A 14,315-nucleotide genomic window follows, 5' to 3' on the forward strand; every position below is an offset into this window, starting at 1 on the left:
GTGCCGCACGTGTTGTATGTGCCTGCCCTCACTCTTGGATAAATAGTATTTTAAGTCCTCACATCCGGAGTTGACGCATATACCGGCGACGAACAAAAATGATTATTTCGATGTAAGTAAATTGAAATGCCTAAATTTGTTCGCGATATCAGCATTAGGTTTGAACGTACAAAATGTGAAAGATGGGAAAATGTTATAATGAAATATCATTGAATCTGAGACGATCACATGTATGTATGTGGCTTATAACACCTGCCCGTGACTTCCGATAATTGTGTGTTCTGTAACGCGATCCTTTAGAGTTCTATCCGAAATGAATCCCTCCGATCTAAAAGCAACAAATAAAACCGTTGAGTTGGCCAGACTCTGCTTGCATTGATATTTACATCGCCTCTTTATGGTGATTTGTTTTGATTTGATATTCATCCAGTAAAAATCAGTTAGTTCACGAATAGATCAGAATTCGATGGATGACAAAAGAATCGGACCAAAAAGCTAGTGCATATTTATATGGAATATATTAAAAACTTGTTTTTCAGTCGTGTCGTACTCGACAAAACCATTGCGGGGCCATAAACGGGTCTCCCTTTTGAAAGTCAACAAAATAAGCAATCGGAAGCTCGGGGCAGGTGTGCTCGATCCCTTTCCCAGGGCAATATTAGTGGCGTCTATTACAAAAAGTCGTTCACGAATTAATTAACATAATATTTAATGAATCTGGTGCTACTGGTACACTAAATCCGTTATAGATATTGATAAATTACCGAACGCACTGGCGTTAAAGTATGCTCTGGGAAAAAAGTTTTTTTTTTTTTCATGCATTGAAAGTTAAGCTTACAGTGTTATTGAATATATGAAAACCAGCAAAATGTATGATCATGCTAGGTGGAAGAGCAGCGTAAGAGCTGTGCAATAATTATCTTGTATCATTAACGCCAAATATATGAATGATGTTTTTCAATTTTAACAGTGCTATAAATATCGTTCCACCCACTATAACAACGTATACTTAGCGAGTTAGATGAGAGGGGAGAGGGCACCATTGAATACCCTTTCACCTAAATATAGGTGCGTCATTAAGGTCATATTTTATAGCGGTATACGATAGTAATTTTAAATCTATTTGTATTATATTTAAGAAATGTAGACGTTTTCTATAAAATATATCATAGAAGACGTAGATTTTTTTTTCGCCGTTTTAAAATTTTGATCACAATTTTTTTGTTTTTATTTTTAAAAATATTCAAAGTATTTAATTGAAAAACATATCTTATACTAAGCTTAATCTAAGAATTCGTTAAAGAGTTGCTTAAATTCATGTTTTTATTGAATTTATGGATAATTAAGATAAATAGAGTAACGAAAGAAAGCACTAACGATAATCATGTTCATGTCCAGTTAAAAACGATGGCAGGATTATGAGTAGAGAAAAAGTACACGTAGTATATTGTGCGTGTAGACGGACGCTTCTTTTGATGATGTTTCTTTTCTATGACGTGTTGTTACTTTTTAGAATCAAAGCTCGAATGTTTTAAACTCGTTTAGTTGATGCTCAAATAAACTTACAGACAGGAAGTGTCCCACTTGGATGATTCTTTACGATATGATATTAGTAACCCGTAATGAATGGGTGAGATTTTTTACGATGATCGTAAAACAACAGATGTGGTCTGCGACGCGAGCCACGGTGACGATGAGACTCGGCAAGTCGCACATATTGCGCACAAGTGCACGTATCGACCTGTATTTTATATCATTAACACATAAAAACGAATTAATTAGAACCATGTGCACGCTATTACACTGGTAGTCTGTGGGATCGCTCTAAAAATTCTTAAATCTCGGACAATTTTGACGTCAAATGAACCGCTATATACAATGAAAATTATTGTACAGCGTTGTTTAAAAATATCGTATTGGTGCTGTGATAAAATACGTTCAGAAAATTATGTACTACAACAAGTGTTGATTCGACGTAGTAAAGATGTCTGATGTCAATATTAAATTTAAGAAGAGCCAGCGTCGGCCAGATATCTTCATCCCTCGTTACTTCACGCCAACAAAAACTTGACACATTATGTACTTGACGGCAACTCTTAGGTACATTTTTTTGTTCTTAATGTTATATTTTGTTTTTATCTTTGAAGATGAAATAAACCAACAACACAACAATTAATTTGAAAATATCTTCGAGCTACGCCATGTAACACGCTTTAAATCACTGAGAGCTAATTATTTTCACAGCTCCAGTTATCTTATCTAATCAGGTCCTGAAAGGAGCCGATGTGCACCGGCCCGGGGCCACATGTTTGCGCTCGCGCACGTGTTCATTCACGTAGGTACTACGCGCCGCTCGCCGAAGGGACCGCGACAGGAATAGGTAACATTAAGTATGCCGTGAGCAAACAACACTCGTCGTCTCCCCTGATAATTTACAAAGACAACCTTTATACTACGTATCTTTCAGTAACTGTGCTAAGGATTTTTTTATAAATATCATTGCCCCCTTCCATTTTACATACCAACGATCAAGTACTCTTTGTTACATTGGCTGAGAATGGGCACAAATATGTGCAAATAGGCCGCGTTAACATTTAGTAAACAGCCTACTACTTACGTACTTTCATCCCACCACGCGTAGCTACACATATCTGACATACATAGGTAATATAAGAAAAAGTTGTTTGTAGGAACTTCATGTGAACTGATAACACAGTAGATATATATTTATTATTTACTTTTATACCTTATACTTATAAATTTTACAATATGTTCATTTTAAGCTATTAGCATTAATTGAGTGGAATCGTACAAACATCACAGAGTATCTGAATTAGTGTATGGTAGTTTTGACTAGCGACCAAGCATTGCGCCCCCTGTCGTTGGGTCGCGGACATCGTTAATTTCATTAAGAGCTTATTAAGAGGGCACGCGACCGCTGACAGTTGGCACTGACACGCGCACAACGTAATCAAAAAACTTATGGACCGGAACGCTGCTCCGCACCACTTATGTTTACTTCGTTTACATTACACGCATCAATATTGACTAGTATGATAAATTTAGTATTTAATTCATTCGATAATAAGTCTACAGATGTTGATATAAGAGACAAGAAGTATTCAGGTACTAACTTACTGTTATAGTAAACAAAAGCATAACTAATGCCTGTTACTTAGATAATACGGATTTCAATTTGGCGCGGTTCCATCACACCTCTTACGCCTCATTAATATTCATATCTTAAAATGGTATGCTATCTAAATCTGATGAGTTTTGGACTTGAATTATTTTTTATGTCACTGTCTGTACATGTTGCATTTCGTAAATAACAGCGTTTACAAAATATATTAGTCATCGTGTGACGAACATTTTAATTAGTAATAAGTAATATAAAATAGGAAACAAATTTGTTAATAAACAATTTCAATAGATGGTCACGCAGAGCGGTCACCGGTGCGGCGTCATATGGCCACCCCGCAATACCGCACACAACACTCACAAACACAGAGGCACCATGAATAATCCCCGTGTTACGTCATCTTTGTTAAATACAACCAAACCAATTACAATGGAATATCATTACCATTTTGTTATGCATTCGTGCTTAAAGCTATTACACTGATGTACTGGACTAGTATTGCGCGTACTTCTGCGTAAATATGGTTTTAATAAATTTATGGATTTTTTATTTAAAGTTAGCTACTTCATAATTTGTATTGAAATGTATTGACGATTTGAAATGTTTCTGCTGAAAGGCAAATATTTCTCCAGACAACAGTTAGGAAATTAATTAGTTTAAGTCGTGTAAGTAAATGTAACATTTTGTGCAACATCAAAAACAACCGGTAAAATAAAATAACACGATATCGCGTCAAGTTCCGGTTTTGGACAGAAGCGTCCGCAGCGTATTGTTTGCTTTCAGATGGGGATTTTGCAATTGATATTATTAATAGTACCGTTCCGTTCCCACAGCTTCCCGAGGGGTGTGAGGGACCTGCCGGCCGAGCGGTGTCGATGTGTTATTGTTGTCGGCGCGGCACTCCCACGACAGCCAGCAGATGCCGGCCCCAACACAGCCAGCCGCCACCCGCCACCCGCCGCTGTCACTCACAATATTGTCTCACGAGTGACCCTTCTGTGCGTTGTGGGAAATTGATTCCGGGTTTATGCAGCCACTCAATGTATTGCACAATGAATTTGCAGCCACTCGATCTTATCCATTGTTTGTTTGTTCGATAATCTTGGAAGCTTCGAGACGTATGAATCTTATATATTACATTACATAGTATGAATCACATATAGTACTACACTTTACCTGAACATCTTAAATCGAGTAAGTCTTTTTCATTTATTTCAAGTAAAATTCAAGACATAATTTAAACTTATATGTTAATCCTAAATCCTATCCTACTTCATAAATGTTTTCCCTGTAAAATATTGCAGTCAAAAATCGTTTAATATTTGTGGTCCTCGAAAAAACCTATATCATATATTACAAGAAAATCTTCTGACTTGAATGATCACCTTTGTTCAGCGAGTAAATAAATTTCGATACAGCAAACAGACACTTGACCCGTCAAAACAGCGCATTATGCAGCTTGAGTGGAATTAGCATAGATTTGCTCGATGACGGACGCCGAGACGCCATTGCATATGCGCCCGCGCCCTCCGTCCCGCCCGCGCTCCGCGCCGCGCGCCCCTCGCCCACGCCGCAGCAGATGCTCCATTAATATTTTATTACGCATCGCATTAGACGCAGTTGCTATATCGTCAAACTTTTCATCCACACATCTGTCTGCTGAAACATGGAAATTTTTCAACTTCGAAAACATTTAGGGAAATATATGTGACTGCTAACGATGTCTATCAATATTTTCCTACATTTTCGTCTGTAACAGGATACGTAGGCACTGAATTACACATGCGCAGTCGCTTCGTAAATCCTACATCTGGCAAAATAAAAATATCGGAATTACTTTTGAACCACTTTTCATACAAGCGTTTTTATTTAATTGAATATAATACATTACTTTCCATTAATTGTTACGACATTAGGGTATCACAAAAGCAAAAAAGCTTTACTGTTCCATCATTCGCGATTATTATTAATTTAACACTTCCATTAAATCATAAATCCAATACTTTATAAAGAAATGTATCTCGCTAACAATGTTATATTTTCGTCAGTATAAAATCAACCGCAAGTATAATGTGTACGATGTTGGTGATTTAAGCGAAACACCATTGAACTTTCATGCATGTCGATCTGTATAATGTAACAATTTGAATAGGCCGTATAAATCACAGCAGCAGTTTCAGTTATCGAATAATAATGTGTTCAGTAACAAATGCTTTGTTTTTGCAACCGGGAGCGAGATTGATGTGCAGCAATTACGGGATGCTCCTCGGACACATACATTCAAAATGTGTCGCATCCACAACTAGCTTTTTCTACAGTCTGCTATGGTAATCACCGAATGGTTACAAATGGTGCCACTGAGAAACGATCCATCGTCAAATCTGAGCATAAAACTACACTTGAATAAAACAATCTGATTTGTTGCAGAAATATAAAGCAGACATTTATCTATTGAAGTAATTCGAATTTAAGTGTGCTCACTTTGTCTTACAGGTTATTTACAATGATCTTGACACAAAAAGATTGTCTTTATTGTATACATTTTCTTGCACGTTCTCAACATGGTATTAAAAAACCTAATGATATGATGTGACTTCCGTCCCACACATCAAAATCGTCTAAACCGTTATTGCATGGGGTATAGGCAGTCATAATATATTGGACATACATAGAAAGTTGAAAGAAATGTTGCCTATTTATGTTAATTTTTCTTTTAAACATAATCGATTTAAGGAAGCTAGTTTCTTTTTTTGGTTTAGGATTATTTTTTATTACATGAAATAAGTGTAATATTATCTTTCTAAAATTTTGCAATATTTTTCTTGCAGGCGCTTCTTGATAGATATAACGTAACCATAATACAAATATTTGAAGTGTGTGACTCGAAAATAGCACAACAAAATCGATATTAAGTGGATCATGAAGTTTTCATGAGGACACGTATATTAAGTGGATATGGCTAAAGGGTCGCCAGTATATGTTAGTCCATCGTGCGTGCCGTACTAAGGTAAGGTATCAGCCGCTTTCATCAGCAGCCAAGGCGCCGCGCCGCGTTCTCGTTGTCTGCGAGGACCGATGCGTCCAACTCGAAATCGATTACGCCTCCGCTTTAAAGCTATGAATATTTTAACGACTCGTATGATTGACTCATTGTTAAAATTTGGTGTCATAAGCTGAACGTTCTTATTTGTTCCGGAAAGAAATCGTATTCATTGTACGAGTTGAAAGTTTTAAACTGATGTATTAATATAATATTTGGGCTTTAAATCTGTAAATACGTAGACTTTACTGACAATTTATTTCGATTTTTTCTCGATTAGTTATGCTAGAACTTACAATAAAAAACTTGTACGTGTAAAAATGTGAGGTCGTGGTGCGCAAGTTCCCGTGTCAAGTGTCACGGGCAGGGCCGGAGCGGCGCGGCGCAGGCGGCCGGCAGCCGCGGTGAGGCCGAGAGGCACGACCCTCCATTGTCCGCGTAGCACGACGAGACGAATCGCAAGCCAGGCCCCGTGACCCACGTCAACGCGCTCACGATATCACTTTTGATGAATCTTTTCACAGGAAACTCTCAACAAACAGACTAGGCTATAATGTTCAATCACCTTTTTTTCCCACGAAGACTCTAATCTGTTAAAATACTACAAGACTTCTATAACACACTTAAAATAACTCTAATCTTAACAATAGAATACTCTGTAGTATAGGGGCTGAAATGACAATTTTCTTATAGTTTATCCAGATAAATATAAAATATGTCATTGGTCAAGTAAGTAGGATAAGGCAGGGGAGATGTTGATGATGATGTCATTGGTCATTACTCGTGTTGGGCACTGCCTCACCACAACGCTAGTACGGCCTTCATGTATAGAAACAAGTGAACAGTTGTTTCCGTATCATAAGAAAAATCCGATTTTATAAATTCTTGTTTAGAAATTAATTTTGTTTTATTTAGTTTAAAAATTCGGTTTTCATCTTCAATGTACTAAATACTCATATTGTCTTTTTTCTTTCATAACTAAAGACTATGATTTGTGATATAAATCGTCTGTTAGAAGAGGCGGAACAACCTTCGGGTAAAAAAAATAAAAAAGCAATTATATATGTTGATACAATCACATAATTTTTATTGTTTTATCTCTGGATTGGGAGTATGACATGTTCATGTGGTAGTCACTACTACACTCAAATAAATCACTACAATACTTTAAACTTTTTTACTTTTTTAAAACATATAAACGAAATATATTGCAATAATCGAAACAAATTAAGTTTAAAATAGAACTAAATCTACTAATGTTTAAGATTTAAAGAAAAACGACTAATAAACTAAGTAAAGGTTAATTAATTAATTAATTGAAAAATCTTAGTACATTTCAACAAAGCAATAAATTCTTTAGACTAAAAATAAATTGAAATAATATTATTATGGACAAGTCAAGTGAATTTAAAACCCGAATTTAAAAATCTATAGTCAAATTCAATGGTAATGAGATATGATCACCCATCTTTTATCTTTGATAAAGTGTAACCACAGACTATTAAAAACAGACATGTTTATATCGTTAATTTCAACAATAAAACATTTCAAAATATGACATAGACAAGAAATGAAATTGATAGCCAGTGACAGATGTTAATATAATTTTTCATTTTCATTGAATTTGCCTATATTCATTTACTATGTAACTTAATGTGAACTGACATTACTGTGGATATTACACAAATGTAATATTTAAATTAGTACTTAATTATTTTGGTTATCAGGTCCCATTAAATAATTCAGATATATTTTATTAGTAGAATTTAATATAACAATAATACTTTTATATTACAAATTTGGTATCTTATCCTTTCTCAAAAGTTAGACAATTGTAAAACCAAAAACAAGTTACAAATAATATTAACACATTCAATAATATGTTTGTTTTAATTTTTTAATAACCTCTTTATGAACACCTAAATGTTCAGCTTTTTACTCTGATTTATTTTTTACAGTATACAAGATTTGGTTGGTTTGATGTATAAGATAGAGTGCACTCACAAACACAGCATTTGCTCTGGAAAAAAGCACAGAATTAGTACATAGTCATAGATTTATTGTCTATCAACATAATTTCCACAAATTAAAAAAAATGATTATTTGGTTATTACAACATAAATTTATTCAACATGTATACAAATATTGGAAAAGCACCATTGTTACAAAAATAATAAAAATCTAAATGTTTTACTAACTGTCCCTCCTTGAAATATTCCTTTAAAGTGTTAGAAAATCTCTTTGAATATTTGACAAATTCCCTTTTCCTCTGTTCAAGTGCCTGTTTCCCCGGGCCCGGTGTGTATGTTGACACTTCATTCACCGCATCTAATAACTTTTTAATAGCAGAGGCTATTTCTCTGTAAGAAAAAAATTAATAAGAAAAAATCAGATGTACATAATTAATCAAACAGACATATATAATAATTGTTCACTTTGAAAAATCATGATCACATTATATATTCAAGTTTATATGATTTGAAGCTCACTTTATTGTTTCCAGAAAAGTTTTTCGGTCAGTAATTTCATCTGGAATTCGACTCAAAATTTTCTTTAGAGCAGCTGATTTTTTATTCAACTCCCGAAAAGCTTCCTCTGACCTGTTCAATCTCAAATCAGCACCTATAGGCAATACACAAGACCAGTAAACTTATTAACATATCTTAAGTTCCAACACTAACATATAAGTTGGGAAATATGTAAACTTGTCTTACATTCATTTTCAGTAAGTGTTCCTTGCAGCCTTAGCAAGCTTTCATTCATGTTAACCGGTATATCAGCCCGCCTCATTATACCAGCCACTAAATCATAATTGAGTCCTGGTATAGCTGCTTCCGCTTTTGTAAGAGCAGCTCGTAATGTTTGAGATGCGCCCAGGTCATATTTTTCCAACTACAAATAAAAAAATATACATTAACATTTTACTATTTAATTTACTTGGCTAGTTAGTAATATAGTCATGTAATTATGCTTTCCCCAACTCATTTTGCAACACAACATATCTGTAATAGATTTTCCGTGAGTGTAGGACTGACAACACAAGCCAGCTCAATGTGGAATCTTAGCAACCTCTTTGGTATATGTTATCCAGGAGCAATTACAGCAAGCCAAGAAATTAAATACTATAGTCAGACCTTTCCTATATTCGCAAATCCATATAAAGTCTATTCTAAAAAGATATTAAGCCACAGTATGTCTTCAGTTAGCAAATTTTTTGCATTTATTAGTGGTAATTTTAGAGTAATTATCGTTACTGATACGATTATAATGACCTCCAAATATTATGAAAACAAAAGTAATGCAAGACATGATACGTATGAGAAATTGCGACACCATAATGAAATAATCGTACATTGTATATGTTTGATTCATGATTCTAGGCATATAGAACACCTACCCACAAGATATTAAAATAAGTCTCACCTGAGTTAAAACAGGACGTATGAGTACTGGCAAAACTAAGGAAGTAACAGGTAATTCATCGCCCATTGTCATTGTGGCCAAATTTTGTAGTAATCTTGTGCCTTAAAAAGGGTAACTCAAAGAGTGGTAAAGATTTAGAGTTTTATAGAAACATTCAAATATCAACAACACAAACAAAATACACTATATTTTCAGGTTTTAAATGTAAAATCAATTCAATTTCAATGACCTAAATGTCAAACTCTACCTGACCACAGAGAACAGAGAGGAGAGTTCAATTCCATTCAAACATTATTGGCAGAGTATATTAAAAAATTACCAATTTAAGTTACAACGGTATTAAGTTTGTAAGTTACTGAGAGTCTGAAAAAATAACATGTTGCAACTTTTTCGGGACGAGAATACCTATCTCCGATTCTTATTAAATTTTGTTTAAAGAATCATAGACACCTCAACAGTTACCATATATTATCTTTGCTATTATATACTCTTTCATGTCATTGTCACTGTGACATTGACAAATTGGTATAGAGAATAACAAAGTTTAGATTTCTTTTTGTACTATTTTAAATTCTTTCATAAGAAAAAAATCTTTGAAACAAGTATATCTAACAGGAGAAAACAATGGCTAAAAATACTTCTAGTTCGGCGTTTCGTAAAATAGACATCGACCAGTACAATGAAGATAATTTCAAAGAAGATGAAGCTGAATCATCCGGTCCTACGGGCCCTGACGAAGGAGAAATTTGTGCATTGCTTAATCAATATCCTTTTAATAGTTATTAATGTTATACATTTAGAACCTTAATCAGTATATGAATATCATATATTTCTTCTGTTCGATTTCGTTAAATGACAACTGAGAATTATCTCATAAGGGCGTCGGTAATAAGCATGTTTAAATCTTTTCCTGAAACTTATTCTGTTCCCTCTACAATTTTTTTATTACTATAAATATAATGTATGTAGCAATAATTTTGCTGGAGTCTTAGTAATTGCTTCAACATTATTAAAATTGTATTATTTTATTTAAAAAAAAATTATACTTAAAATATGGAGACTGGTGTCCATGTTCATTATTATGTACAATTTTTATTCTTAATAACATGTTAGCCAATAAATTGGAAAATTGTCTCTTTCATAAAGTGTGAATCTGTTAATAATGATCTTAACACATTAATACAGGAAGATATATAGAAGCACTTAAGCTGGTGCTGGGTAATGCACCAGTTGGTTCAACAAACCAGCAAGTCAAAGTAAGTAATTCAGTCATTTTATGATTTTTTAATATACACTTTTTAGTTACACATATTCAAGTAAATAATTTTATAAATATTGCCTCCTCAAACAAACTCACCTCTGTGTTTCCAAACTATCAGGCAATATAAATGGTCTAGGAATTCTTGAATTTTTAAGTTTTACTAATTACTCTTTGTTTTCACAGGATAATGCACTTGCTATTACTTTAAAAGTATTACTTGCAATCAAATCAGCACAAATAGAAGAAGTAGTTGGAAATCTCTCTCGAGATGATATAGACATCTTGATGAAATACATCTACAGAGGTTTTGAATACCCTTCTGAAGGTTCCAGTGGGCATCTGCTACTGTGGCATGAGAAGGCATTTAATGTTGGTGGATCTGGCTCTATTGTCAGGGTTCTTTCTGACAGAATGAGAGTTTAAACTTTACACCAAATATTTAAAAATGTATAAACATCATTGAATAATATATTAACTGTAACATTATGTTATTGTTTTTAATTACATATACTACTGGTGCCCGCGACTTCTTCAGCGTAGCGTCATAAAAAAAAAGAGTAACCCTATAATACTGCCACATAGATCAGCTATTTCAGTTGAGCCTTTGGAGATTACCCAGAACAAGCACGGATAATCAGCCAGACGGAAGGATAAACATTTTAAAAAATGATTTTTCGTTATAACCACTGAATATGATTTTTCACGATATTACACTCTGTAAATTTATTACTTGTATAGATGTTGGCCTTCAGAAGTAATTACTAAGCAAGTATTCGGTTAATGTCCATAATCTCTTGAACTTAAGACTTTAATGCATAGTTGGAGACAAATTCAAATACATACCTACTTGGTATAGAGGTAATTTTGGCTCGGAACATCTTACGAGACGCGTAGAACACAATTTTAGGTGTAGCTTAACTTTAGTAATAGACTCTTTTGTTCACATACTGATTTGAAAATCAACTTTATAAAATCTTTTATACGAAGTAAACTTCACAAAGTTAGTGCGACAAACTAGTTGTACGTTAGCAAAAAATGCAGCAAAAAACATGAGAACGAAATAGTTGGTAAGAAGTCTTTTTTATAAAAGACGATATAGGCTACGCTAATTCCGTAACATTAAAAAAACAATGTATCAAAATGTCTTCAAGACAAATTGCATTACTTCTAAAGCAAGGAAAATTAAAATGCTATCGCCTATTGTAATTGATGAAACTTTCAAAAAACCATTTGGTATAATGAATAAACTACCGCTTCATCTTGATGTCTTATGTTGTTTTGTTCGGGATCACTCACTCAACTTGATGTTTTAAAATATTTAAAATAAATTCATTTGCAAATTGATGGGTATTACTATAACATTTACAATATACGACCTAAACCCAAACCGTAAGTTTAAAAGAAAGTTTTAATATTCATAAAGGTAAAGATTCTATCCCAAGACCAGTCAAGTCTACTTATTGCAAAAGTTTTTCAATGAGAAAATAATTACATAGTGCTTAAGTTGTTTTCAGTGAAAACTATGTGTCTGCCAGGCAGCACACAGCATTAGTGAGGTACAATTGGTTGTTTGAACTTCAAAACAAATATTTTTATAGTTTACATTTTTAAATTACTTAACGGATTCGATAATGATTCAGCACTATAAGTTAAGTAATTCAGATCAGTGAAGGTGGTGACGTGTGCGCCGGCCGCGGCCCGTCGCCCTCTCGACGTCGCCGAGGGGCGAGTGGACGCGATGTAAGAAAGTAATTGTTTGGCTCGAGCAGAAGCAATCTCTCGCTGCCGCGGGAACGCGCCATATAAAAGCCTCTCTGTGCACTTGTTGCTCGATAGTTTTTACTCGCACTTCGAACGCACACTTCATTTCTCCGCTATGAAGTTACTGGTAAGTTATTTTGTTTTTTAATAATAGCGACATAAGATGTATTTTGAAGTCTGAGTATCGGAAACGACAACTTCCTGATTACACAATAAGTTATATAACATGCTTCAGTAGTAGCTGCAATAACAAAACATCCGATGACAATTATTCTGGAATTAACAACATTCAGTACTTCATGAAAAAAACGTAATGGAATATTTTAAGTAAAATCTAATCCTGAGGTTTTACCAAATGTTAAACATGCTTATTATTACATCTTTGTTTCAGAAATGTATTACTCTACTATGTTGCACATGCATAGCTTTCGCCTCTGAACACAAGCACATAATCCCCGTGGAGAACTACGACACAGAACTTCAGGATCTGGGTCAGCATGTGGAGATACCGGAAACTCCTGTTAGAGTTGTAAAAATTACAAAGACCATCGCTGTTAAAATTCCCGTACCCTATCCCGTGAAAGTATTGGAAAAAGTACCTTATCCAGTGCACGTGTCAAAACCGTATCCTGTGCCAGTCCCGCAGATCGTCAAGGTGCCTCATGTGATTACTTCAAAGGACAAACTCGGCCACGAAGCATTGGACAGTCCTTACCAGGGCCACGGTCAATTCGGTGGAAACGCTTACCAAGTACAAGAACATGCATCTGATGGGTACGGTCCTGACTCTGAAAATGTATATCACGGTGACGGAGGTTACGGAAGCGGATCACAAGCAGCCGGCGACGAGCACTCGCAGCAAAGCTCCAACGAAGAGTTCGCGGGCGGCCTCTACGAACACCCCGCCAACCACGAACATGTTAACGCATTCGATTCCAGTAGTTACGATCAAGCTATTAAAAACTATTTAGAAAATCATGGTTCTGGTAATCAAGCATCTGTGTCACATTATTAATTTAAATGAAAATGTATAAATCTCTGACGAACATTATGTAAACATGTACATAATTACCGTTTTTGTATCTGTGATCTTCAGAAATAACTATAAAACTCTTTGTATTAGTGTTTGATAAGCCAAACCGTTCCAAACATAATGCCCAAATAGTCTGATTCTTATGTTTTGTTGTTGCTACATGTGTATGTACTAATGATAAGTTGTTATTTATAGTGTGATCGGTGTTGCGTCGCTTGTATATATGAGAAATACAAAATATAAAAACCAAAACGTTTTTTATTATGACGTAAGAAATCTATAAACTTTGCATATCCAAATTAACTGTATACCATAATAAACTATATAAATGTCAAAAATATAATAATAAAATGTAGAGAAACGCGTCTAGCGTCATTGCGCCCCACGATCGGACGAAGCGCTGCGGAATACAAGGAAAACCCGAACATTCCGACACATTACAATAAATAAAGTACAAATACTTTCCTTCCGCATGGCAAGAAAGGTTTGCACTCATAAAATGATTATCATCGATTATCATCGATTAACATCAAGGAAACGACAAATAACACACATACTAGTTGTATAATACGGTCACTTACACTATGCGGTAACACTACAAAAAATAAATCGATTGCTGTATAAAGTAATATTATTTAGTGATTACGTGACGTAA

General features: G+C 34.5%; 3 protein-coding genes across 3 annotated transcripts; 2 read left to right on the forward strand and 1 right to left on the reverse strand.

Moving 5' to 3' along the window:
• Nucleotides 1-8,061: 8,061 nt before the first annotated feature.
• LOC106099520 (programmed cell death protein 10) lies at nt 8,062-9,868 on the reverse strand. The gene is made up of 5 exons (XM_013278084.1): nt 9,606-9,868; nt 8,897-9,074; nt 8,672-8,804; nt 8,381-8,542; nt 8,062-8,202 (listed from the first exon to the last, which is right to left on the reverse strand). Exons 1-5 carry the CDS (start codon nt 9,675-9,677, stop codon nt 8,118-8,120), a joined length of 630 nt encoding a protein of 209 aa, XP_013133538.1. The 5' UTR covers nt 9,678-9,868; the 3' UTR covers nt 8,062-8,117.
• Nucleotides 9,869-10,115: 247 nt separating this feature from the next.
• Nucleotides 10,116-11,352, forward strand: LOC106099902 (actin-related protein 2/3 complex subunit 5). Its single transcript, XM_013278591.1, has 3 exons — nt 10,116-10,369; nt 10,789-10,861; nt 11,050-11,352. The coding sequence occupies exons 1-3, from the start codon at nt 10,230-10,232 to the stop codon at nt 11,287-11,289; spliced, it is 453 nt and encodes a 150-aa protein (XP_013134045.1). The 5' UTR covers nt 10,116-10,229; the 3' UTR covers nt 11,290-11,352.
• Nucleotides 11,353-11,456: 104 nt separating this feature from the next.
• Nucleotides 11,457-14,167, forward strand: LOC106099901. The gene is made up of 2 exons (XM_013278590.1): nt 11,457-12,754; nt 13,019-14,167. The coding sequence occupies exons 1-2, from the start codon at nt 12,743-12,745 to the stop codon at nt 13,640-13,642; spliced, it is 636 nt and encodes a 211-aa protein (XP_013134044.1). The 5' UTR covers nt 11,457-12,742; the 3' UTR covers nt 13,643-14,167.
• Nucleotides 14,168-14,315: the final 148 nt, after the last annotated feature.

This window comes from Papilio polytes, unplaced genomic scaffold (assembly GCF_000836215.1).
Source record: "Papilio polytes unplaced genomic scaffold, Ppol_1.0 DF824102.1, whole genome shotgun sequence".
NCBI classification, from domain to species: Eukaryota; Metazoa; Arthropoda; class Insecta; order Lepidoptera; family Papilionidae; genus Papilio; species Papilio polytes.